Source organism: Mus caroli, chromosome 16 (genome assembly GCF_900094665.2).
Source record: "Mus caroli chromosome 16, CAROLI_EIJ_v1.1, whole genome shotgun sequence".
Lineage (NCBI taxonomy): Eukaryota > Metazoa > Chordata > Mammalia > Rodentia > Muridae > Mus > Mus caroli.
In genome coordinates this window covers 86,054,693-86,080,523 of record NC_034585.1, presented here as the reverse complement: position 1 = coordinate 86,080,523, position 25,831 = coordinate 86,054,693, and the positions used below count along the sequence as shown (strand labels likewise).

General features: G+C 41.7%; 2 protein-coding genes across 9 annotated transcripts in view; one reads left to right on the top strand and one right to left on the bottom strand.

Annotated features, from left to right (window-relative positions):
- Positions 1 to 562: 562 nt before the first annotated feature.
- On the top strand, positions 563 to 22,661 carry Donson (downstream neighbor of SON). 2 transcript variants are annotated; one of them, XM_021184628.2, is made up of 11 exons: positions 563 to 915; positions 1,452 to 1,532; positions 2,978 to 3,181; positions 4,879 to 5,057; positions 5,557 to 5,735; positions 6,554 to 6,632; positions 6,755 to 6,859; positions 7,088 to 7,286; positions 8,054 to 8,266; positions 9,185 to 9,330; positions 22,403 to 22,661. In XM_021184628.2, exons 1-10 carry the CDS (start codon positions 610 to 612, stop codon positions 9,320 to 9,322), a joined length of 1,683 nt encoding a protein of 560 aa, XP_021040287.1. In that variant the 5' UTR covers positions 563 to 609; the 3' UTR covers positions 9,323 to 9,330; positions 22,403 to 22,661. The 2 variants fall into 2 exon arrangements, with proteins under 2 accessions (XP_021040287.1, XP_021040286.1); XM_021184627.2 differs by lacking the exon at positions 22,403 to 22,661 and having other exon boundaries at positions 9,185 to 9,966.
- Son (SON DNA binding protein) overlaps positions 10,035 to 25,831 on the bottom strand; it is a 31,979-nt gene continuing 16,182 nt past the window's right edge. The window contains exons 5-12 of one of the 7 annotated variants that reach the window (XM_021184621.1): positions 25,433 to 25,579; positions 24,996 to 25,184; positions 18,629 to 18,739; positions 17,768 to 17,884; positions 13,642 to 13,789; positions 11,763 to 11,834; positions 11,538 to 11,653; positions 10,035 to 11,150 (exon numbers count right to left, since the gene is read on the bottom strand). In XM_021184621.1, the coding sequence (XP_021040280.1) occupies positions 11,091 to 11,150; positions 11,538 to 11,653; positions 11,763 to 11,834; positions 13,642 to 13,789; positions 17,768 to 17,884; positions 18,629 to 18,739; positions 24,996 to 25,184; positions 25,433 to 25,579 (960 nt within the window). In that variant the 3' untranslated portion in view covers positions 10,035 to 11,090. Of the gene's footprint in view, positions 11,151 to 11,537; positions 11,654 to 11,762; positions 11,835 to 13,641; positions 13,790 to 14,416; positions 17,304 to 17,767; positions 17,885 to 18,628; positions 18,740 to 24,172; positions 24,898 to 24,995; positions 25,185 to 25,432; positions 25,580 to 25,831 lie in introns of those variants that run through there. The other 6 variants (XM_021184620.1, XR_003835160.1, XM_021184622.2 and 3 more) reach the window with 6 other exon arrangements.

Here is a 25,831-nt window from a genome sequence, read left to right as displayed (position 1 = left end):
TTCACTCTGAATTTCTCCGAGACCATACAGAATCATAGTACCTGGTCCTGTAGTAGTGACATAGCATTTGCATAGAGGGCTGCAGTGGTCGGGCACTGGGGACAAGGGTGGAAGAGTTGGCCTGCGGCTAGCCTGAGCTGGCGGACATTTCCCCCTCGTGGGTTCTCTGTTGAGCTCGGCCCATCACCGTCTCTCTCAGAATGATATTGCGGCTTCTCACGGAGAGAAATAACTGCCCATCACCACCACTCAGGGTGTTGTTTGCTGTGCATTCATGCTCCGTACCCGGGCAGGCACTACGCCCGCTACCGAGTTGGTACTGTTAATCCCTTTTCCGAGCCCTACGGGGTGCTGCGCGCGGCCGTCGCGTTCTCAGCGACGCCGGCCTCGCAGCAGGAGAGCCGCCAGCTGCGCGCGCCCGGCCGGAAGCGGCCACCGGGAAATCTGTTGGGCGGGGCGGCACGGCCTGGCACGCATGCTCCGTCGGGGCGGGCCCGTGGCGGGGCGGGGCCTCAGGAGCCTCCAGTCCGTGAGCAGCGCGGGGTCTGGGCGGGGCCGGGGCGCGCGGGAAGCCCCGGCAGGGCTGCGGAGCTGCCTCGGTGCTGCGCAATGGCTGTCTCGGTGCCCGGCTACTCGCCTAGCTTCAAGAGGCCGCCTGAGACCGTGCGGCTCCGCCGGAAAAGGTCTCGGGACCATGGTGCCGCCGTGCCCGCCTCACTGCCGGAGCCCGCGCCCCGCCGCGCCGCGCTGGCGGCTGGGCTGCCCTTGCGCCCCTTCCCGACCGCGGGCGGCAGAGGAGGCGCCGCCGCGACCATCGCCCGCAGGAACCCTTTCGCCCGCCTGGACAACCGGCCGCGAGTCTCCGACGAGGCCAGCGAAGAGCCGCTCCGCGGTCCTCAGGGGGCGTCGGGCCCGGTGAGTCTCCGCGTCCGGCAGCCGGGTGTCAGGGGTGGGAATGGGCGCGAACAGCCGCCGCAGGCTGATGTCCCGAGCTGGGGCGGGGGAGGGGGTGGCTGCCCTCGAAGACCTGTAAGAAGGACTTAGGGATGGATACACGGGAAGGTGGCTCGAAAAGTCCTCAGAACTGGGATGGAAAGCCACAGAATCTGCCTTCTCACCATCCTTCAAGACCTTTTTCTCAGGCACTTGAAATTACTGTGGACTGTTGAAGATAAATCGGGTCAGAATTTACAAATGTTGGTTTTACTCATAAAGCTTTTTTGGAACTTTTGGTCTAAGATTTATGTATCAGTTATTAAATGCGTCAAAGTCTGGCCTTTCCTCCCGTTTAGATATGTTCAGGCACAAATCTGCAGTGAAACAAATGGTACAGTATGGATGTGAGCTTCCACTCACTCTCCTGAGAAACTGGTGTGCCAGGTGAGCCCTTACATAGTTCACATTCCCTCATCGCTTAGGTTTTAAAAGGACAACTCGTTTCTTACCCTCAGCTTCTAGATCCCAATGAAGAAAATAACTTGCTGTGGGAGGACGCCTCATCTCATGAAAGAACTGGCACGGAACTGTCCCAGGTACTTTTAAAAACTACATTTCTTTGTGCCACAAGTGTGTGTGTAGAGGTCAGTCCCTCCACTGTGCGAGTAAGAGGCTTGAACTCAGGTTGTCAGGTAGGCCAGAAGCAAGTGCCTCTACCTTCTGAGCCATCTCAATGGCTTAGCCTAGGAAATACTTTCAAAAGGCTGAATATAATGTATATTCTAATAAACATACTTCTCAAAAGCTTTTCTCTTGAAAAAATTAGTTCTAGGAACGAATTCAAAGTCTGGGACTGAACCTCAGTTTGTAAAAATGCTTGCCTAATGTTGAAAGACCTCGGGGCTGGAGATCTCCAGGAATCCCATGGATCGCATGGGACACGACGCTGCACACTTAGAGCTGTCTCAGTGGACTGAAGGAGGGATTGCCAGGCGTTTGATAGCATCCTCAGATGCAGAGACAGTTGAGGCCAGCCTGGGACACATGAGAACCTTCTCTGAGAAGAAAAGAGAAACTTGAGAGTGATTATTTCTATACAGGTGTTTTGATACTAGACATGGGCTCTGGTGGCCAAAGCCTGCTTTGTGCTGGGGATCAAGCCCAACACTTCCTACAAGTTGAGAAGCAGTCTGCCCTCCCTCGCTCATAGTTACAGGTAGATGCATTTTTCCCCCTCTGGGAACAGGCTGAGAGTGCCCAAGACCCATGCTAGTGTTCACATAGTCTTCGGGAGGCAGTTCCCTGACAGGATCTTTGTATGATGTTCCCTAAGGGAGTGGCCAATACGGACTTGTGCAGCTAGTTGACTATAATTGTTTTTTCTTTGTATGTTTTTTTTTTTTTTAAACTGCAGGTAATGTTTTTAAAACCCTTTAAAAGTTCTACCAAGATTGCTAAGCCTAAAGAAAGAGCTTTTGTCTCTAAACTATTGTCTCAATAGTTCTGAGCCTTACAAGAGACTTTTTAAATACTAAGAACGTAAGTGGGCTTAGAGGCAGAGGCAAGTGGATCTTTGCATTTGAGACCAGCCTGGTCTATAAGAGTGAGTTCCAGGAGAGCAAGCGCCATGCAGAGAAACTCTCTGGGGCTGGGGGGGGGGGAGGGGGTAGAGGATGGATACTGGAAACATTTCTACTTTGCTGTCTATAGTATAGAAGTATGAAAACTCAGACGTGAGCCAGGACCCTCCAGCCCCGCCCCACCTGGCTTTATGTACTTTATGTCCTCTCGGGTCAGTTCTCTCCCTCCGACTCAAACTGTCAGCCTTAGTGGCACGTGCTATTACCCAGTGAGTCATCTCTGTGCTCTGAGACCTCTCAATAGCTTAGTTTACCTCCCTCCCGACTTGTTAGGTATAATCCATTTTTAATATTAGACCATTCATAAATTTTGACATTTAGCAACCAGGAGTAGAACTGATACCTCTTTATTAAAAGATTTTCCTTGAAATACTAATTTTTGTATTCTTTGTTTTCCTAAGAGTCAACGTGTATCGTTGTCTGAATCGGACACTTGGTCGTCAGATGGTACTGAGTTACCTGTGGACTGGAGTATTAAAACCCGACTCCTTTTCACCTCTTCTCAACCCTTTTCCTGGGCAGATCATTTGAAAGCACAGGAAGAAGCCCAAGGACTTGTCCAGCATTGTAGGGCAACAGAAGTGACTTTACCCCAGAGTATACAGGTAAGTCCGAAATGAAGGAGCCTGAGAGGAAGGGATGTATGTTCGTGTGTATGTGTGTGTGTGTGTGTGTCTGCGTGTGTATGTGTGTCTGCGTCTGCACATTGCAGGTATCAGGACAGAGTCTAAGGATCTAGTTTTGTGTCCCGGTCTTTCCTTCTCTGCCTTGTTGCCTTGAAACAGGGATTGTATGAGCTTAGGGCTCATTTTCTTTAGCTAGTCTGGTGGCATGGCCATGCCAGCAACTCTCCTGGCTCCACTCTCCTCAGTCCTGGGGTCACAGTCAGGCACAGGATAATCTCAACTTGTTGTCTGGGTCCCGAGTTCCAAACTCAGGTTCCTGTAATGCTGTTAATCTCCAGCCCCTGTCAACCTAGGCTAGTGTTTCAAATTAAGTATAGAAGGCTCTTTCCTCAATGTAACATGAGCTGTTCTTCTGACATGTATAGAGTCCAGAAGTTGATGTCATTTCTCCCAAAAGGTACTTTCACTTCCTGTTTGTCAGGTTAAGAAGTGCTCAGTACAGCTAGAGACTGGAGATAAAACAGTAGTGTAGGCAGGCAGTGTCCTCTCTAAACCATCCTTTTCTTAGGTTTTTAAGAAAACATAGACAATTGAATTACAGTAGCTGATGAAGTTTTGCTCATTGTTTGTTGGTGTTTGTGGTTTTGTTAAGTTTGTCAGTTTTTGAGACAGGGTCTTAGTGTATTGTATAGCCCTGGCTGTCTTGGAACTCACTTTATATACTAGACTAACCTCGAACTCACAGAGACCTGCCTGCCTCTGCCTCTCGAGTGCTGGGTATACTGTGGTTCTTAATAAATTAAATAATAAATGAATTCTAGAATGGCCTCAGAGTAGTTTAATTATCATGAAGCAGCTCATGAATGCAGACTAGGTTGTAACGGTTTGCTGAAAATAGGACTTAAGATATATTTCTGGATAAATAGATGAGGAAAGTTTGTACTTAGTGGGGTTCACTACTTTTGAGGCTGCATGCCCCAGGGGTGGGGGGACTTGGTGCTGTCCTATGGGAAGAGTCCTCCATGCACACCCCTCTTCCGATCATCCAGTAGCTCGCCATTGTTCTCAGGGAAGGCAGAGACAGAATGTCCCATCTCCACGAGTGTGCTCTCTCCAGTGCGGGGTCAACACACACTTTGCTGTCCAGAAAGCAAATGTGGGCTGCATTTTAACCTCTTAGCAGTTGCTAAGGTCTCCCTTGTAATTATTGTACTAAGAATTCTTAGACTGGGCTACAAAGACGGCTCAGAGGTGAAGAGAGAACACTGCTCCTCTTGAGGACCCACATTCCCACTGCTCCTCCTGAGAGAGGACCCACGTTCCCACTGCTCAGAGCTCCAGCTCCAGGCCTTCTACTGGCACCTATAATATAGTACAGGCAAACAAAAAATTAAAAATAAAAATCATTTCTGGGGAGTGGTGGGGGTGTTTGAGGCACAATCTTTCCACATAGCCCTGACTTTCCTGGGACTCCTTATGCAGTCCAGACTGGCCTCTCGTAGGTCATCCTTCCTCCTAATTGCTGGGATTAAGGGTGTGTGCCATTTATCCCCAACTAACAAATAAAAATCTTCTTAGAAAATTGATTAGACTAAGTGTGTGATATGTTCAGTGTTTCTAGTGAAATGTCACCTTCGTGGTGAGTAAAAGTCACCTCTCTCCCCACTGAAATTTAGGATCCCAAACTGTCCACTGTGCTGCGCTGCGCCTTCCAGCAGGCTCTGGTCTACTGGCTTCACCCTGCCTTTTCATGGCTGCCACTCTTCCCTCGAATTGGAGCTGATAGGAAAATGGCTGCAAAGACAAGCCCATGGTCAGCTGATGAGACCCTGCAGCATGCTTTAATGAGCGACTGGTAAGATAGCGCATTGCAGAGGTGAGCGTGCGGAGTATTTTATGAGCTTTAGTTTTGTTTTTCCTTTTCTCCCTGCTGGCGGCTGGGTGTCAGCGGAAGGGCTGATGCTGAGTAGCTCTCTGTGTTTGGGGATGTTGTCAGACACGTAGTGACCAGGACTTACATTTGCTTTTTCCCAACGTGACCATTATCAGCTGTATAGTACACAGTGTATAATGTATGTCCTGGACAAACAGAGCAAAAGGTAAGTCTTCCAGCTTCTTGTCAGTCGATGCTTTCTCATCAGAAGTTGTTCATGGTTTGGGACCAGGTAAAAAAGCTGCTTGAAAGAACATCTGCAGCCCTCAAATGCAAAATTACACAACTTCAGAAACTCAACTCAGTATTTGAAATGTTGGGTTTTTATCTACATGTTAGAAAAAAATTAATTAACAATTAAATTCATTCAGAATTGAATTTAAAATATTTTAACACCTGGAAACCCTTCCTTCCTCCCTAGGTCTGTGAGTCTCACGTCTCTGTATAACCTGCTGAGGACAAAGCTTTGTCCCTATTTCTACGTCTGCTCCTATCAGTTCACCGTCCTGTTCCGGGCAGCAGGACTGGCTGGAAGCAGTGTGATCACGGCGCTCATATCCCCTACGACAAGAGGCTTAAGAGAAGCTATGAGAAACGAAGGTAATAGCTGCAGCTTTGAAGGCAAGACTCCTCTTGCCTTAAATGCTAAACTTTAGGGGCTGGAGGGAAGACTTCGTGTTAACAAGCATGGGTTGTTCTTACCTAGGACCTGGGTTTAATTCCCAGCATCCCCGTGATGGCTAAAAGCCTTCCAACTATAGCCCCAGGGGATCAGATGTGCCCTCTGTAAGCACCAGACACATAAGTGGTTCCCGGACACAAACACCTATAGGCACTAAAAAAAAAAAAAAAAAAAAAATTCATCTTTTATAATTGGTCATCAGTATTTTATGAGCTTTAGTTTTGTTTTTCCTTTTCTCCCTGCTGGTCAAGGCATCTGAAATGTGTCTGGAAGTTACTTATGTCCCCTTTCTGAACTCTGAGGTAAAGCACACATTAGGTCCTGTAAGGCACTGCCTTATTGAATATACTCTGCTTTTTAAAACAAATTGGACACTTATTTTGTATGTATGCATGTGTTTCTGTGGGCACACACATACCAAGGCACACATGTAGAGACAGCTTCAAAGAGTCCTTCCATTCCATTAATGTGAGTTCTAGGATGTGAACTCAGATGTCATAAAACTTGGCAGATTCTGCCCACTAAACCCTCTCACCAGTCCTAGATTCTTTGATATTAAAAATCGTCTAACCTTTCCTTTAATAATTTTAAAACCATGCTATCTGCTCAGTTAGTGGGTCTAGAAAGGGCAGAAAGGAGAGACAAGTCCCTTTTTATAGAAAACTTAGTCTGTGTAGCCTGAAAGTAGGACACTCCTGGTTAATGGAAGAAAATTGGATTATATTTTCTGATGTAGGTATTGAATTTTCTCTGCCTTTACTAGAAGAAATTGGCCCTAAGAAGAAAGTTCGAGACCCAAGCCTGGAATCTGAGGAGTACGTAATCATAAGCCCTTTGCATATTCACTTTCATGAGTTCTCTAATTCAAACTCAAGGCCGTCGGTTTGTAACAGCATCAGCTCTGTGACTATGTGCTTCTAACTATAGAGTTTCCTAGGGAGCAGACAGTCAGTGACGAAGATGAAGAGGAGAGTTTTTCTTGGCTGGAAGAGATAGGCGTGCAAGATCAAATTAAGAAGCCAGACGTGATCTCTATCAAGCTGTATCCTTTCTGTTAAGAACTTCCACTGGGTTAGGGATTCTAACACTGGTTTAACACAGTCCTTGCTGCTCAAGTATGAGTGTTTGTTGGTTTCTCATATTCAGATGGTCAGCATTTCATTCAAGCTGTGACTGAGACTGGAAGGCCCAGGTCTCTGGAGCCCGCCCACCCAGGCAGCTGGCTGCGCCTCTGTGGGTTACTTTTGCTTTCCTTGACTGTTGTCTTCAGACGTAAAGAAAAACATGAAGTACAAATGGACCACAGACCTGAGTCTGTCGTACTGGTGAAAGGACTCAACACCTTCAAACTGCTCAATTTTTTGATCAACTGCAAGAGTTTAGTTGCTACCTCAGGTGCACAGGCAGGTCTCCCACCCACTCTCTTATCCCCAGTAGCCTTCCGAGGTGCCTCCATGCAAATGCTTAAGGTAAGTGTTTACTTCATCTACATACAGTCCAGCAACTTGGTTGTTTATGTAAACCTGGGCTCTCTGTAATTCTGGCTGTCCTGGACATAGACCACTCTGATCTCAAGTTTACAGAGATCCACCTGCCTCTGCCTCCTGAGTGCTGGGATTAAAAGCGAGTGCCACCGTTCCTAGCTCAAATTCTCAATTTTTAAAAAATAATTCTAGGGACTGGGGAGATGGCTCAGTATTTAAATATGAGCACTGGCTGCTCTTGCAGAAGACCCAAATTCAGTTCCCAGCACCCACATGGTGGTCACAGCCATTGGTAACTTCAGTGCCAAGGGTTCTGATGCCTTCTTACCCCCACAGAGAGCAGGCACAACTGGGTGTGCATACATTTGAGAAAATACAAGGCCAGTCGTTGTGGCCATACCTTTAATCCCAGCACACGGGAGGCAGAGGCAAGCAGATCTCAGTGAGTTAAGGAACAGTAAGGCCTACATAGTAAGACCCGATCTCAAAAAAATGTGTGTGTATATGTGTGTGTGGTGTGTATATATATAGCATATAAACAAGTTTTCATAATTGTAAACTGTTCTTGCATACTTTGGGCTCTGTGTCGGCACTGAGACTGCATGGGGGAAGAGGCCTACTAGACAAGCAGCTTGATCCAAGTCGAATTCACAGGAGTTTTGTTTTTGCTTGAGAGCTAGGTGACATGAGTTATGTCAAATCCCTTTTACTAATTTTCTGTACCACATGACTTTTTTTTAAATGTTCTGAAGGCACGGAGCAGTAATGTAAAGACGCAAGCTCTTTCTGGATACAGCGATAAGTTTAGTTTGGATATCACAGGTCCTGTCATGCCTCATGCATTGCATTCTATGAGCATGCTACTCCGATCTTCACAGAGAGGGTCCTTCTCTGCAGGACTGTATGCACACGAGCCAACTGCAGTATTCAATGTTGGCCTGTCTCTGGATAAAGAACTGGACAGAGTAAGTAGACTCAGTCATACCCTGTATCCTCTTGCTGGGGTAAATGTCACTTATGCCAAATTTATATCGTTTGAAAACAAGTTACAAATTAATATCTACATGCACATAAGATAAATTTCACGAATTTAGGAAACGCTAAATATTAATTCCTGATTCCTTTGTAGTTTATGGAAATACGGATTTACCCCAGCTATTTTTCCCGTTTCTCATGTCTGTGTACATAACTTGCAGTTCTGCATGTGTTTAAGCGTACCTGGGAGTAAGTGAGCTCACCCCGAGCTGCTCTTCTACCTCGGTCATCAGTGTAGTTTTTTCCTCAAGACCTGAATGTCCGAACGTGGCTAGTCTTGCTAGCTGGTCTCTGTGTGCCACCTTCAGACGAATTACAAGTGCAAACCATGTCTGCCCAGCATTCTTGGGCGTTCTAGATAGCCTCCAACTCTGGTTATCACACTTGTACAGCAAGTGTTTTAACACTAAACCATCTTCAAGCCTTAGTTACTTATTTTGGATTGACTTTTTAAAGATAGTTTACAGTCCTTTAATTGGCCCGGTATCTATCAAGCCTAATAGACTAGTTAATTTAGGATTTTCATACTACAGAAATTATTAGGATCATCTTCTAGCTGTGATTGACTGAGCCATTTATTGGCAAGTCTTTATGGGGATTATTAAAAACTTGGTGTTCCAAGCAGCAAGAGAGAGGGGTCAGCAGTTAAGAAAACTGACTGCTCTTCCAGAGGTCCCGAGTTCAATTCCCAGCAACTACATGGTGGTTCATAACCATCTGTAATGGGATCGCTCTTCTGGTGTGTCTGAAGACAGCTCTGGTGTACTTGTATAAATCTTTTAAAAACAACAAAACCTCGGTGTTCAAGAACTAATGTGCTTTATGGCTGTGGACTTGTGTTTTTGCAGAAAGTTGCTCATAAGGACCTTGCTAACTGTGGGCTGCATCCTAAAACCCTGGAGCAGCTCAGTCAGACGCCAGTGCTGGGGAAGTCATCCTTGCGGAGTGTGGAAATGAGTGACTACATTTTAAATTGGAGATCCTGAACACCAAAGTAAGCCTAAAAGGAATCTGAGGAAAAAGCTTCCTAGCAAGGAAATGCAAGATTCGTAGGCCTCTGGCTTTTAAAGTTCGTTTGGAAGAATATATTTTAAAATACTGAAATGTTCTTAAACATTTTTATATTAACTTATTACATGCAATAGCATTAGGTTTTAAATCAAGATTTTGCTTTTATTATTTTCATACATTTTCAGAGATGAAGATGCAAGGAGCTTCCTTAATACCTCAGATAATTCAAATAAGAGTTCTATCCCTGCAACTTATTGTTAACCTGAGTGGAAAAGTCAGTGTTTTATTACAATTGAGAAACTGAGAGTACCTGTAGCAATTATTCCAGTGGAGACTAATGCTCAGAACAAAAGCATCCACATTGTACCTTAGACGAGCAGTGAGTTCTTTCAAGACGTAGGGAAATCAGCATTTTTACTAATGATTTCTAGTTCCTCTGCTCTGTTTGGTCTTATGTGTCAAGTCAGATGGTAGGCTATTTTGTACTTCATCTAAGTGCTGGGTGCTCAGTCATGTCACACTATTATAGTCATACTATTTAGTATGCTTACAGGTAATCTGTGTTTGCATGTGTGTATAAAATTCAGCATTTTTAAATAAACGTGCATAGAAATCACAAGAATTGGTAAGAAACAAATAGTGCTTAGTTATATGTGTTCCATAAAAGCCAGAGAATAAGACACAACATTTATTCCAGAGAAGTTTGTATTTGGGCCTTAAGCTTTTGAAAATAAAGTTTAGAGACATAGCATATGAATACCACTGTAATACACATGAATATTCTATCAGACCCTAAAAAATTAACATAAACTTAAACTTCCTCAGTCAACAAAATAGCGGCTGGTTGCCAATTTTTATTAGATAAGTTGGTTACAGCATTTTTATTATTTACGTCTATCTAGGTGTAGCTGAAATTCAAAATGCACATCAAAGTAAAACTATATCACAACTCAAGCCATACTAATATGTACTTGGCCTCTGAAGTAAAATTCTAGTTGGACTTCCATTTTGACTTCCTTCTTATGACCCAAGTCAAGTGGCTTTAATGGGAATGCAGGACTTAGTACTGATCATGACACAATGTATCACTTTCTCTTAGTAATCTCTACAAAAAGGGGGAGATGGTGGCATTAGCCCTGTGGAACAGATCTTGCTTCACTACCTTAATAACACTGGCCCAGTATCTGTCCAGCAGAACCCATTGTGAAATAGTACAAGGTGCACAGCCCTTCACTGATTACAGGCAAGTGTTACAGCAGCCTAGCCGTAAGGAAGGGAAGTTACATCATAGTACAAAATACAGTATAAAAGCGTTATTTAACATTCCACACTGAATATTACTGATGCCCTCAAACAATTGTTTTGATGTTAGCCACTTAAACAAATACATCACTAAGGTAAACAATATAAACATACCAAAACCCTGTATGGTTAAATACAATTTCCATGGTACAAAAACGAAAGCCTGGAGATGTTTGTACAGATTGCTTTTTACACAATGTCTTAAATTGTGAAATATTTACAACATTAAGGAGGAAATACATTGTGATGCAGAGTAAAATTATCTGAATGATTAATATAAAACCTCAATCTATCTACGTGAGGCACTCCTGAAGCAAGTGGCATTAGCCATGAGGTCCTTTGGTACAAGGCCCATTGCTTGAAGAACCACAGTAGCTGCTGTGGCTTTAGCATGCTTCTTATTAGGGCTGGCAAAGCTGGGCTGGTAAGCGCTTCCATTTATCAATACCTATTCAAGAAAAACATACAATTGGGCTGGTAAGGGCTTCCATTTCTCAATACCTATTCAAGAAAAACATACAATAAGAACAGCATCAAACTTTAATATCTATTAGCTTTGTACTTTTTCACTAAATTCTAAAAATAACTATAAATTACAAACCCCACATTATAGAAATTACTCTCAGCCCAGAAGCAACAAATGATTTTAAAAAGGAAACTGCAAAATAAATGCAAGTCTCCGTACTATTTTTAAAAGCCCTAATAAAAGTATCCCCACATTCCACTAGAAAATACATTTCGCCCATACATACCCTCCCCCCTTTAATTTTGTACCCTTTTTATAAAAACCCACTTTACCCACCCACAGAATATTAATACTGATTATATCACACTCATCCCTTAACCCTCTATCATAAATATGTAATTAGTATGTAAGTTCATATTTACCCTAAAGAGGAAATGTTTGCGATGATCAGGGCCACTGTCATGGACCAAGAGAAATTCAGGTGGTTGCCACCTTCTCTTATTACAGATTTCCATCAAGGCAGACACAGGATGTTTGCCTGTAGAGAGAAAAACAACTAGTTATAAAAGATTCCCATCAACTTTGCAAGGAATTGTGAATTGAAGGTATGGGTAAAAGCAAGAACAGGTCAGCAGGGCTGTTCTCACCTGATAAGTCTTTCATTGCAGCAGAGAAGTTCCCAGACCGCTTTTGTGCTCTCTCTCCTACTGCAACAAGACCTTAAGAGGAGAAGGGAAAAAAAAGGCAAATTTACTATTACACCTAAAAATGTAATAGATGGAGAAAAGATACCTCTCACTACTGAAACCTAAAAACCCATTCCTTCAACTAAAATCCTCAGATGACAAGTCTTAATTTTCCTTTATAATCATATACCTACGAAGAGATAAAACTAAAGGGGCCAGAGAAATAGCTCAGTCAACACAGCACTTGCATAAGGATCTGAGCCTGAGTTCAGAAAAGCCAGCTGTGTTGGCACAGATTAGTAGTCCCAGCACTAGGGTGACAGGCAGGTGGGGTCCCTCGTGGGCTCCAGGCCAGTAGGACTGCCTCCCAAATGAAGGTGGACAGTGCCCAAATGACGCGACATCAGCGTGTACAGATGAGTGTCAGGTATCCGTGAGCATCTCAGAGTTAAAACTCTAAGGTGGTAGCTACTAACTACAAGTAACTTTACAAATTCATCATCTTTTAAAACAGCGAATAAAGAATGTGGTCGCCCAAAATACAAAGGAAGATAGACGAAATCTTCTATCAAGTCAGTACCCGCTGTCCTAACAAATTCCTAAGTTAACATCTTCCTGAAAAAGGCAGTCACTCACTACACAGGAATAATGCCATAAAGCCCCAACAGTGTTCTTCCCACTTTCCATGTGTCTTTAAACAGCAAACATTCGGCTAATCCATTGTTAAGAACACACTAGACTATGTATCTCTCAAACCTGTTCTAGGACACAGCCACTGTCTGAGAAGCCATACCTACATTGTGTTGAGGAATTTCCATGTGGATGTGCCCTAGAATTCTAACACACTGAATGGATTCTTGTCAAGTTTTTAAAAATCAGGCCTAAACTGTATGGTGTGGCACATGCCTATAATCCAAAATTTTGGGAAGGTTAAGGCAGGAGAATTGTAGACAGGATTTCTCTTTGTAGCATGTCTGTGGTGGAACTTTCAGAGTAGAGCAAGCTCTCAAACCTAAGAGATCAAAGACATGCACTACCACTCCCAGCCTCCATATAAATACCTAAGGACTTAAACAATGAAGTCAGTGAACAGCTTGTGGTGACTCCTCCCTGAATCTGCCTGGTAACACCTCAGAAATAAAGATAAGCGAATAAACCAACAGTGCTGACGCAGGCAGCCCCAGACACGGCAGAGGATAACTACAAGTTCAAGGCCACTCAAGACCCTGTCTCAGAAGACAACAAACAAGCTGGAGAGACGGCTCAGCTGTTTGCAAGCAGTGGCTGTTCTTCCAGAGCACTGATTAGATTCCATGCAACCACGTGGCCGCTCACAACCATAGGGGATGCAAGGCCCTCCTCTGGGCTCTATGGGCACACACAGACAAAACAGCCACATAGACAAACCATTTAAAAACAGACGATGGATCAAGAGGATGGTTTAATGGGTAAAGATGCTTGGCGTATCATTCATGCACCCATATACAATAAATGTAGCAAGGGAAAAGACAACAAGCATATGTGGTCTCTCTTAACAACAAAAACAAGATTCATTTTCTTAAGTCATATGCAGACTTTCATTCCTAATAGTGACTAACACAAGGCAAGTTGTCCTTTAAAAGCTCAAACTAGTATGTTATCCATCTGTAGAAATAAGCTGATATGTGTGGAAAATGTGTTAAAAGGTTTCTCCAGCAAAGAGTTGTTCACTATTTGTGTATCTAGTTCATGGTCACAAGGACCAAAATAGGGTTTTGTTTTTTGTTTTGTTTTAAAAGACAAAGAGGTAATGAGGCTCAAGTATATAACTGAAAAAGTATTAACTTCAGGAAGAACTTACCTTTTCGGTCTGTCTTAAAATCAACAAGGATGGGTTCCTTATTTCCTTCTTTGTTCTTTCCTAATCCTTCTCCTTCTCTCCAGCCCATTTTTCTCATCAAAACAGCTCCCATTCCTCCAGTTACTGGGGCTGCTCTTAAGAACTGATCCTATCCAAAGGAAAAAAAAAGGTAAAATGCCCCCATTTTACAGTTAGAACTGAAATACAGAGTTAATGGTAACTTAAGAAAAGAAAATCTTACGTCTAGATCTGTAATAGCATTCAACTTAAGTTCTTCTATACTCAACATGTTCTGTAGCATATGTTCTAATTATAATTACCAACACTTTGAAAGTCAAATGGCAATTGTAACAGTAGCCCCTCGGTGCCCCCCTCCAAAAACAACAACAACAACAGGAGCACTCCTGTTTTCGTCCACTATTTAGGTTCACTGGTATCTCTTCTTAGCTTGCAAAATAAAAAGAAGGCAATGTTAAAACAGTCAATATATTATCTCAGGTAACCTAATTTATGAGTAAAGCCTAGACATTGTTTTAAAAGTTTGGACACTGAAGAAACATACAGTTGTCATCCAGGTTTCTTCCCCACTCTATTATAAGGCAAGTATCAATATTTTTACTTAGAAAATCCCTATGAAACAAAATAAATTTACATGTAAATAAGCTGGAAGATAAGCACATGAAACACCCTGTAAGTATACCACACGTAACTCAATTCCTCTAAGACCTGGCTTGATGTTAAAAGGCTTTTAAGAAACTCCTTAAATGTTTACATACCTAGGCCTCGGTAGCAGCAGTGTTGTGAATAGTACGGCTGGCACTGACCGGGGCAAGAAGACAGCTACAAGGATTTGGCCCTGAAACAAGTTTCCATACAGAGGGGTGAAAGTTCACAGGTTATTCTGTGAACAATCATCTCTCTTGTATCCAACCCACTGAACCATAATTTCCATCAAAGCAGCAAAGCACTTAATGTCCTAAGCTGCACAACTGTGTGCACCAGCACGGTCAGCAGTCAGTGGTCTCCAGTTAAGAAATGTCCAGTGCCTCTTTTTACTTTTTAAAAGTATCAATGCAAATCTACCAGTGATGGATTCTGCTGTTGAACTGTGTGTGTTTGCTTTTGTTTCTTTCTAATTGAAACATCTCCGAACCATGTTTTATTTCCAATCATTACGGCATTTTAGGTTAATGCTCTGCCAAATATATATCCAGTCATTACAAAATCAGCAAGTATGCACGTATTTCCTTCTTTGGGTAAGTTAATACTTAACACTCACGTTTTTACAGTACAGTAAGATGCATACACTGTTTCCCAGCTTTATAATTAAATGTTGGGAAGAAAACATGCCAATGACATGTGACTAGACATTAAGTTCAACAAGGTGCTCTGATGGAAGGAGGCAGCTGTAGAGGTAAAAACACACCCCTGGTTCAGTTCCTCATTTGGTGCAGGCCATGCATTGTGGATGTATAAAAAGAAAAGTTAGCTGGTACTTGGATAGCAACTGCCTTGATGCTACACACCTAGAATGACTTTACTTACTTCCGGGTTCATCTCCCCCTCTTTTCCAGGAAACACTCCTAAAAAAAAGGGCAGCTGTACAGACAGAGTACAATATAAATCCCCAATTAACCCCGTTTTCCAGTTCTGCTTCTGTTTGCTATTATATTATCTTCACATCCCTCTATTCCCAGTATAAAAAACCTGTCTTAATCTAATGAGATCACACAATAACCAACAATTATTATGAAATCAAGTCCTAAGTCATTTGAGAAAATAAAGGTCCTTTGAATCAATTACCTTTTAAATATTTTACTAGTGAATGAATGAGTATACTGATGAAATATTTCCTTTATATTAAGTTAGAAGTATTCTAAAACAAACTAAAGAACACAGAGGGTGTTTATTGGCATTCCCTGTGGATTTTAATACACAATGACAGTGCTGGTCCAAGAAAAAGCCAAATGACCCTTTCAATATATCTTCTAAACATGGTTGGTTAATGGGTATAAACAAAACTTATGAATGAAATGATTGCCTCTAAATGTCCTGGCCCATTTTAATAAACTAGCGCTCTTGTGGTTTTCATGAAGCAGATACTCTCGAGTGCATACAAACTGTTCTACTTTTACTGCTGACTTCTGTAACGGACAGAAAGCCTGCTCTGATGAACACGTAACGCAGCAAAATGATTTGCTTTTTAGATTATATTCTATACAAAATATAAAGCAAATTCATTTTACAGGCTCAAGTAAACATTGACTACTTACAAACTGAAAAACAGCAAAAGTATATTCAGGACAAAGTATTTAGGGAGCCACTTGTGAAGTCAAGCCTCACCCTGGACCTTACTTGCCTTCACCTGCTCTTTCTTTATACAGAAGCACAGTTGCAGCACACTTCACAGTCAACGTCCTTACAGATGCTTCTCTGTACCAAGCACTGTGCATCAACTATTATGTGCATAAATACTCAAAAATACTTTGTACCTAACTTCCTGTAATCCTTAGCACCAGATGAATGAAGGATTCAATATGGGGCTCTGTGGTAGAAACTTACTCATTACAACCTAATGCGAGGTCCCAAGTTTTAAATCCAATGTCACAAAAAAACTGATCACGTAATTCTTCCCTACTTTTCAACTATCACTTTCATAATTTATACAAAGTATTAGTATATAAAATAAATCCAATTATTATTATTCCTTTTTTTCCCCAAAACTAATCCCTAGGTATATATTCGTGCAACCATTTAAGGGGAAAACCAGGCAAGCACAATGAGGATGTATGGTGCCTTATATTAATCTGTTAATAAGAGACTCACAGGTAATGAATGCTTCTGCTATGAAACTGTTATGGTATTAAATGTCCAAGACAACCCAAACTTTCTCTTGAAAACGTGAGCACACCCATGAATAACACTCACTCCAGTTCTACAAACAGTAAGTACCCTTCTCTCTGCCATTCTCTGAGGCAGTTACAAGACCCTGTCTCCAGCCCCTTGACACTTGGGAGACACAAATTCCAAGGAATTACTTGCCCACGATCACACAAGGAGTCAGGAGTACAGCAGGACAAAGAAACCTTCCCAATCCGAGAGACCACGCAGCCTCCCAGTTTCCTGAAACAAATTTCCCATCACCCGTCCAACCAAACCACAGCCCTTCAGCAGACCTTGTTTCTTCAGAAAACCCCTTTATAACCACCTAAGACTCCCCCAACAATGAGGTAGCCGTAGGTGGAGTTGACAAATCCCACTGCAGGAACCTGAGACCGGGTGGGCGCACTACATCTTCGCAGCATGGGATGTCCGTCCTCTCCCTTGACTTTAGGTCTTACATATCCTGTTTTTTCATGAAGTCAGTGGTTCTCAAATTGAGCCTGTGGATCACCAGAGGCCACCAGGACCTAAATGGTGGTCCACAGATAGTTATCTCCAGCCCATCCCACCCTGTTACCACCCCTTTCACAACTGCCCACCCCACATTCAAGCCACCCTCCCCCCCTCCAGCCTCTCAGTCCCAGGACAAGGTTACCACATGCAGCACTAATTAGGGCCTCCCAACCACTTGCTGTATCTAATAGCTGACCACCATATAGGGACCTGGGGCTAGACGTCATAGGAGGCAGGAGCAAAGGCATTTATAGGCGGTGCAGGCACTATGAGAGGACAAGGACAGGAATGGAATATTAGGGTGGCAAAGGGTTCTTGGGGATAGTGATCCACCAAAACTAAGCCTGTAATAAAGTATCCCATGATGAAAGCTGTTGAGAAGCACTGCTCTGAAATGATTAGGTTAGTAGTCCAATAGGAACTGCAGAGTATCTGAACAGCGTCTGCTACAGTTAGCATTCAAAACAGTCAAGGAAAACCACCCCCACCAAAACCAACAGCAAAAGAACAACCTCAGATACAAAGTGAGCGGCTCTTGAGCCCTAGTTACACATTTGGCATTGCCTGTGTCAGGCTCTCCAGCCGTCGTCAGTGTCCGTCCTGGAGCATACACACAGATTTACTCAGGAACTTAGGTTAGTTACCTGCCTCTGCATTTCTAATGTACTATTATAAAAACACAAAAACAACACAAAAACAACTTAGCTTTGTATTTTTTGACAGTTTGTACCTTTTTAATCCAGGCTTGGGCACCAGTATTAGCCAGCTGTTCCTGTGTCAGGACTTGCACTCCTGTACTTCCTGTGAACTGCCCAGGGATAGAGTTCAACTGAGCCCAGGCGTCAATCTGAGGAAAAAGAAGCCATCTTCACTAAGTCAAATTACTGATCTGATCAAAGTGCCACACTGGTAACAGTTTAATTCACTGAGGAAAAAAAGGATTTGGTACCTAAAATGGCCAAATAGTGTTATTTTTTTCTAAGTCTTTCAAATAAGTGTTATAGCATTCCATAAAATCCACTAACGCAATGGAAGGTATTCCCTGTATCTCCAACAAAAAATTATCACTATAACACTCTTTCTTTAAAATAACAGATAGGTGGAAAACTGTTGTCATGGCCAAAGCTCTGTTTGCCATCTGAGCTATCATACCTAGGTGTTCACATGAATGCCAAGACAGTCTAAATCGCTGGCTACTCCTATGGGATAATGAGCTATCCCTATCTAGGCATAATATAAAAAAATGATCAACAGAAAACTATTTTTTTAAAAAGTAGACATCGCTAACCAACTAGTGTGTAATGCAATCAAGTGCCATTTATACTGCATTTAATGCATACCTAGTATTGCAAGTTTGCTTTGCTAAAACATGGGAAATAACAGTTATACTTCATGTAAGACTTAATCCTAGCCACGGTATGTAATGAGCATTTTCTCGGTGATTCTTAGGTCAGGTCGTTTTGAGTTCCTATGAACCAAGTGTAACAAGCATAAACTGACAGTCTAGTCCCTGCGAGCATAGCCTGCCCTGTAATGACTCAGCCATCTAGTTAGTGAGACTCTCATGTAAGCATTAGAGATGGCCACATACCCGTTCTTGAGCTCGGTTTAACATACTCATGGCTTCAAGGTCAAATGCATTCTCACTGAGCCTCTTCTGAGCAAGTGCCCGTTCACTCATTGCTGTTGAAATGTCCACAGGCTAAGGAAGAAAACAGAGATAATTATCCCAAATTACCACAGTCCCCTAATACTCTTAGATGCTACATATAAAAAATAAACAATAGTCTATATATTAAGATTCTTGGAAAAGAGAAGATTCAAAAGGCAAAGAGGGCACTCCTGGAAAATAGAAGACATTTAAGGTAAGTCAGTCATCAAGTATTGAGAGGCAGAACTAAGTTGACTGATTTCATCTGTGAATTGTCTACAATATCAAACTGTAACTGTTGCGTTTCACTATGGACTTGTAACTTGTGCTCTGTACTAACAAGCCACTTCATTTAAGATGGTAGTTTTACCTTTACTCATTCCTCATACTCTACTTGATAATGACTGTAACTTCCAGAGTAGTGAGCAAGATCTGTGGATAAGCACACGGACCACCACAACAATCTGTATGGCTCTCCCTCACCACCATGCTTCCTGGGAGCAGAGCTGGGCATGGATAGGCTTTGGTCCTGAGAACCCACAACCTTGATAAACATTCAGTAGATAATTTGAATTTACAAACACTTATTACCATAAATCCTCCCCCCAAATACTGTCAATCCACCTCTTCAACCTAAGGCGAAGGTTGAGGTGTAGTTCAGTGGCCTGGTGTGTGTTAGGTACAATTTCTTTATAAGATGGAAACAAAGCCCTTGTGGTAAGCAGATGTAATTTTAACTTTTTAAAAGCCACCCTTAAAGGAAATTCTTAGCTATCAGATTTGTTAAAGCTTAACCACAGACCAAAAGCCTTGTGAAATTATTTGAGTTTTGTTTATAACATGAACTCAGTTCTATCCACACACTATTTTTTCATCATTTAACCTAACAGTACTTTCCAGTTATTTCACATAATTTTTTATAAAATATGTGATATAAGAAATTACTTTTTTCACAAAGAATCAATAGTAGATACTACTTGCAAATTACAAATAAATCAGTAAGATAGCTTTCTTTTTTTTTTTAAGTAGAAGCTGATGAAATCTCACTGTATACTGTGTATAGTTCCTAGAAAAATAAATCTATTAGGACTAAGAATAATATTTTATGTATAAGAACTAAGTGTCCTTTTTTCCAACTTCAAATTCCCTTATATATTATTTCTCTTATCTTTATTAAAATTACCCAAGACTCTGACTAAATCATTTTTCTACAAAGCATACTTTTCTGACATAAAATGCAAAAAAGCCCATATTTTGTGCTTATTAGACTATTTACTTTGAATGAAAGCTCTTACTTGCTTAGTAAATTATCCAGGCCCAATATTTTTTAAAGCCTAAAGACAACCTATATATAATCACACCAACACACTGTATTCACCTTTTGTTTTTACTGTGAGTTGATTTAATCCCGGAACTCAAGAATGTGCTCCATGTGATTCCTGGGTTTTTCAATGTGAATATAGTTATTTCAAACCAAAATTTATGTTCCCTAGGCCTCCCTGAGACGTCACCTAAACTGTCAAGTGGAATTATCCCACCAAGCCGCCAAATGAGACGTGAACGATCTCATGGCTTTGGTTTAAGAACAATTTGCAAATCTAAGTGATAGGGTGTTAGTTAGGGTCCAGGGAGAAACTAAAATCTAAGGCACTGGGGAAAATGTGTCTGCTCACTCCAGTCAGACTCTCCAATTTCCAACTATAAGCCATAAAAAAATGCACTTAGCTCTAAAAGCTAAATCTTCTCCATCCTTTATAGACATCTTTACCTACAATATTTTTCTTGGAAATGTTATTGAGAAATAACATAACTACTCCTTCTAGCCCAAAACAGACCTTTGGTAAGTTTCCTATGAAATTTACATTTCACTGTAAAAGGCATGTTTAATATAATGACCTTGATGTTTAAATTGCAACTGTTTCCTAGTACAACTGCAGTTACTCAGCAGGCTTAGCAAGTGAAGCACCAAGTCCCCATCCTAACTGAGCGTGAGGACAGCCTCGGCTGGGAGAGTCACCTTAGAGCATCTATCTCCCCACAAGGACAGGACTGTGGTTACATCTCCAGCACCACAAAAGATGAGGGAAAGTTTTTAAGATCTATAATATTTTACCCAGCTTTTCGAGGCAATCCATATTATATACTAAAACATAAAGGACTAACCACAGTCCCCAAACCAAATGTTACATAGCCTGATTAAAACACAAAATACAAGAGCTGGCTGAGCATAGTGGCACACACCTTTAATCCGAGCACTTAGGAGGGAGAGGCACATGGCCCTGGGTTTGAGGCCAGCCTGATCTACATAAAGAGTTCAGGCCAGCCAAAGGTATGTTGAGATCACGTCTTAAAACAAATGAACAAACAAAAAACAAACCAAAAAAAAAAAAAATCTACACAGCTAACAACTTAGAATTTCAGGAAATTAATGGTTGATGATTGTTACATTTAAAAGTTTTAAAATCTTAACCAGCCTATTAAACAAACATGAAAAATGTCCCAAGATAAAGCCCTTCTACAAACTAAGAAATTTTTAAAAACTCTGTAAGACATTTGTCCCATTATTACCACACTTTGTTTCCACTGATAGATGAGCAGGTCACCTTGCTTCCCAATGTCTGAGATGCGTCTGTAAAGGAACTACGTGGTAGCACTACTCTAGGTACTACCCAGGAGACCGCTCAGTCTCCCTCCCTCACGTTAATAACAATCCCATTGCTCGCAGGTCCTCTAAAAACTGCCACTATTGCAAGTTATCTGGTTTCGTGGCCTGTAATCACACACGCACACACACAAGGCTCCCTTTTACAGTGTGGGCTTTAACTTCTCCTCCATCCACTTTGCTTAAGCCCAGGGATTTCTATAAATAAAAAGAGTGTATTGTAAGAATTTCACAGAATTTCAGTGACTGATAGACAAAGGCTAAAGGTAAAAAGTTAAGTGTGATAGGCAGGCTAAACTACATTATTTTCTACACAGGCGACTGCAGTCACCTCAAACAGTATAAAAGAAAATCTAACAAAAAATACCTAAAGAAAAACAACTCGAGCATATAAAGCATTTACAATAGTTAACAAAATTATTAAAATGGACTGGTTATACAATATGCTGTCAACTTCAAAATGAAAAGGCATATCAACATAGAACATCTCTAAGTCACTGTTTTTTAATGAATTGTGAATATTTTTATTATTCAGAATTGTATAGCATAATTGAGTTTATTTAAATGAATTAATATTTTTCTCCTAAGTGCTTCAGAGAAATTCGGGATTAACAGCTTATAAAAATCTAGAGAAACAGGAGTCACAAAGCCCCACATCATTCTGGAGTGTCTAATCCAAGAGCCTGTACTTCTGCTGCAGTTGCAGTTTTCATCCTTGTCAAGATTTACTGCTGGTAAACTTCATAAACTAAGAGCTTCCAATTTCAAGAGAATTTTAGCTAATAGGATGTAGATAGATCCAGTAATACAAACCCGACAAACTGCTTGAGACAGAAATGTTGTTAACATCCAAGCAATAACTAGAGCTGGGCGGCTCTAAAGCAAATGTATGTGTACATCCCAGATTAGTGGTTCTGAGCACAGTCGGATCACCCACTTGCACATCTGTTCTACTCTAATGCCCTGAACAATGACCTGCGCTGACCTTGTTCAACAACTGCCCTGGAGGACTGCTCTTTTAATACTTTCCAACTTTTTTGTTTATAACTCAGATTCACACAAATCTGGTGAACGTTCTGTAGTCCCTCCTTCCTGAGGATGCTCCTGGCTGGTTTCTGGAAGACGATGCTATGGCAGAAGGATCTGATGAGTCGTTTTCCACAACATGGACTTATGCAGTTCCATCCGTGTCTATTCGCTCACATCAGCACACTCAGGTGCAAGACAGTTGTGGGATTAGGAATTACAAAGACAACTTAGCCCTTATGAAGATAAAATTCTGTCATCTTTGCTGAAATGTTTTATGGTCAAGACTGGAGAACTATAAACTTCAGTTATACTTATTAAAACAACAAAGACTGATTTCTAAAAACTACCTTGCCTTTAAAAAAATGTTACTCAAAAAACAAAGCAAGCCTCATTTGAAGCCCTACTAGAATCAGAAGGGTCATTGCTCCCAGTGTCAACCTAAGTACTCCTAAGTACAACCCTAAGTACTACAAAGTAGTACCCGCAGGTACCTACTAAGTGCCAACTGCCTATTACTGTTTGTCAGCTTTTCTCTGGCACCTTGAACACTGTCACAGAAATACAGATTTGAATGCAAATCAATTCTGTCCCTTTGCTCTTAAAAAGCTCAGGATTCTGCAGTTCCTTTCTATAGTCCAAGTCCAAATCTCTGCCTGAGCAGATCCGAGCTCACCCGCACGCCTCTCCCAAGGACGACATCAGCTTTATTCACCTGAGCAGGGGAGCCTTCCATCTGTGCAGTGTTGCCATCCTCTCTCAACACTGCCCCTCACTGAGAACCTAACTTCTGATGGGAAATGAGGCTAATGCCTCAATGAGTGATGAGAGTGAAGATGGCAGTCCTAAGTTATAATCATACTTTTTCTTGGTCAGAAAGTATAACTAACCTGTACACTAAGCTCTTTCCCCATGGCTCAACAGTTATCCTTCATTCTCTCAGGGAAATCTGTAACAATTCTACAATTTACTCAGTCTTGGCCACATAGGAGATTCTTGCCTGGCTATCTATGTTCTTTCCAACTGTTTCAATGCTTACGTTGTAATAAATTACTAAAAGCGCACATATCAGGACATCTAAATCTGTACAGCCCTCACCTGGTTTATATCCGGCTTCTACAAGAAGATTAAGTTAGCTGTAAATGTCAGTTAGCTTTCCCTCCTGAGATGTGGCAGTAGCCTGATTTGGGGATTAGTAAATGAGCACTAAACTTGTAACGCACTGTTCCAAACCAGCTTCTCTTCTCCTCCCTGGTGATGGGATAGTTTGCTTCTCTTGTTGAACTCCATGGGAATACTGACCACCACCTTTAACTATAAATCAGCTAGCCGCACTGGCACTTAGGTTCAGCATTACTATAGAGAACTGCTCCCATTCAAAATGCCGCAGGTCAAAAAAACACAGTGAAAATGTCGCCTTTGAATTTCTCTGGGGAAAGTACTGCATGAAAAAGTTTGAGTTCTGTTTACTTTGATTCATAAGATTTATCTGTAGAATTGCAAGTGTTTACTGGAAAATGTTTATGGCCAAAGTAGGGAACCTCAAGTGAAGAGTTGAGGTCTCTCAGACCTACATATCCCAGAACTGCAAGACAAAGGAGTCCATAAGGGCATCAGGTATCTAAGTCCAACACCTGGACAACAAGGGCAAGGTGGCGGCTGCTGGTCTAATTCCCACCCCCCACTCAAGTCTCCGCCCGCCCCGGTCCCCAAGCGTGATTTTGCACAACAAGTTAAATAAAAGTAAACTGTTTATTAAAAGACACAGCAAAGATACAGATACAGAGATACATACAAAGATACAGATATATATATATATTTACATATATATACAGTTTTGCTGTTCTCATGTGCACTGTATTTATTAGCAGCACAGTACTTAATCAGGCGGCATTTTAATGGGGTTGTTTTGACATTTGGCATTGTTACTGTGTCATTTTGACAAGATACAACTATTGCCTTGAGAAATTTCAATATGTAAATTCCACTCCTCCAACTTTTAATAGTAGCAAAGAGGGGAAGGAGAAGGGAATGGAGAAGCAAGGCTGAACACAGGTTAAACACAAGAATTCAAAAGGGCTAAGGTAGCACAAGGAAGGGGACTTACTGAAAACCCAGAGAAATAGTAAGATACTATCACGTAAGGGCAATGGGCTGTGAACCTCAAGATGTTGACATCAGCCTAAAAGAACTTTTTCAATGCAGTTCTTGTGTTGAACCTGAGATCTGCCTTCTCTCCCCTCAATCCCTCCACCCAATAAACTTGCTACCACCAAAATCTAGAGCTATAGAGCCTTGAAGCAAAACGGGAAGCTAAATAGTTGTACCTTGGGCTACCTTCCCACAAGTGCATGGAGGGCCCAATGTTGGGTAGGGATGTGATAACACTTTTCTCTGCAATTCGATGCTTTTCACTTTGTGGTTTCGTTCCACAAAGTGAATTGCATCGAGTTACTGTCAAATGAGAAGCTGCGGGTTGTTTCATCTGTCGTTTAACCCGGCCCTGCCGTTTAACCCGGCCCTAAGAAGAGTGAAACAGAATCCAAATCAGATATAAAATAACAATAAAATGGAAGATTCAGATTATTAAAACAAACATGTGGTGTTCCTCCTACTTACCTCTGAGGGCAAGCTGCTGCTGAAAACATTATCATCATCTTTGCTTTCTTCACCATTTTTCTCTACTGGAACCCACTCTCCATAAACACTATCCGCTTCCTTTTTCCGATGTTGCGATCCGGATGACACAGGAAACTCCTTTGTTAACGTTACTTGGCTTTTCGGTGGAGTTGGCTTTGCTGCAGCAATCTGAAATATAGTATTTAATTAGAACCCACTGGTAACAGACACACCATCTATAGCTTCTAACCAATTCCAATGCAGTCGAAAGGAAAAGGAGTTAAGCCTACATCCTCAAACATCCTAGGCACACACACTCCCACACAACAACTCTCCCGGCCCTATGTTCAGGAGATGCCGTCACTACTCATCACCACAGTTAAACAGCCCCACGAGCCGTGCTGCTTCATCAGCCATAGCACTTTACTAATACTCACATTCAAATTGAAAAAAATGGGCTTGGGTTCACTGAGTTTAAAGGGATGATGATAAAAAGGAGGTTCTTCTTCCTCTTCATCCGAAACATGAGGTTTATTCACTATTACATCATCATCTTCTTTACTCTGTGCAATCTGTTTGCATTTCTTTAAAGTAAAAACAAACAAAAGATGAATATGGCTTACAAAAACAGCATGTAATTTTAAAAAAAAATATTTTAAGATCAATTTCAAGTAATCAATATTTATGATAGCTTATAAAACCGTAATTTAGATCATTAACTATTATTTAAACACACAATGGCTGCTCAGTCAGTCAACAACATTTATTGAGCACCTACTATGTGCAGAGCACTGTACTGGGCACTGTCTTGGGAAAAAATACAAAAAAAAAAAAAA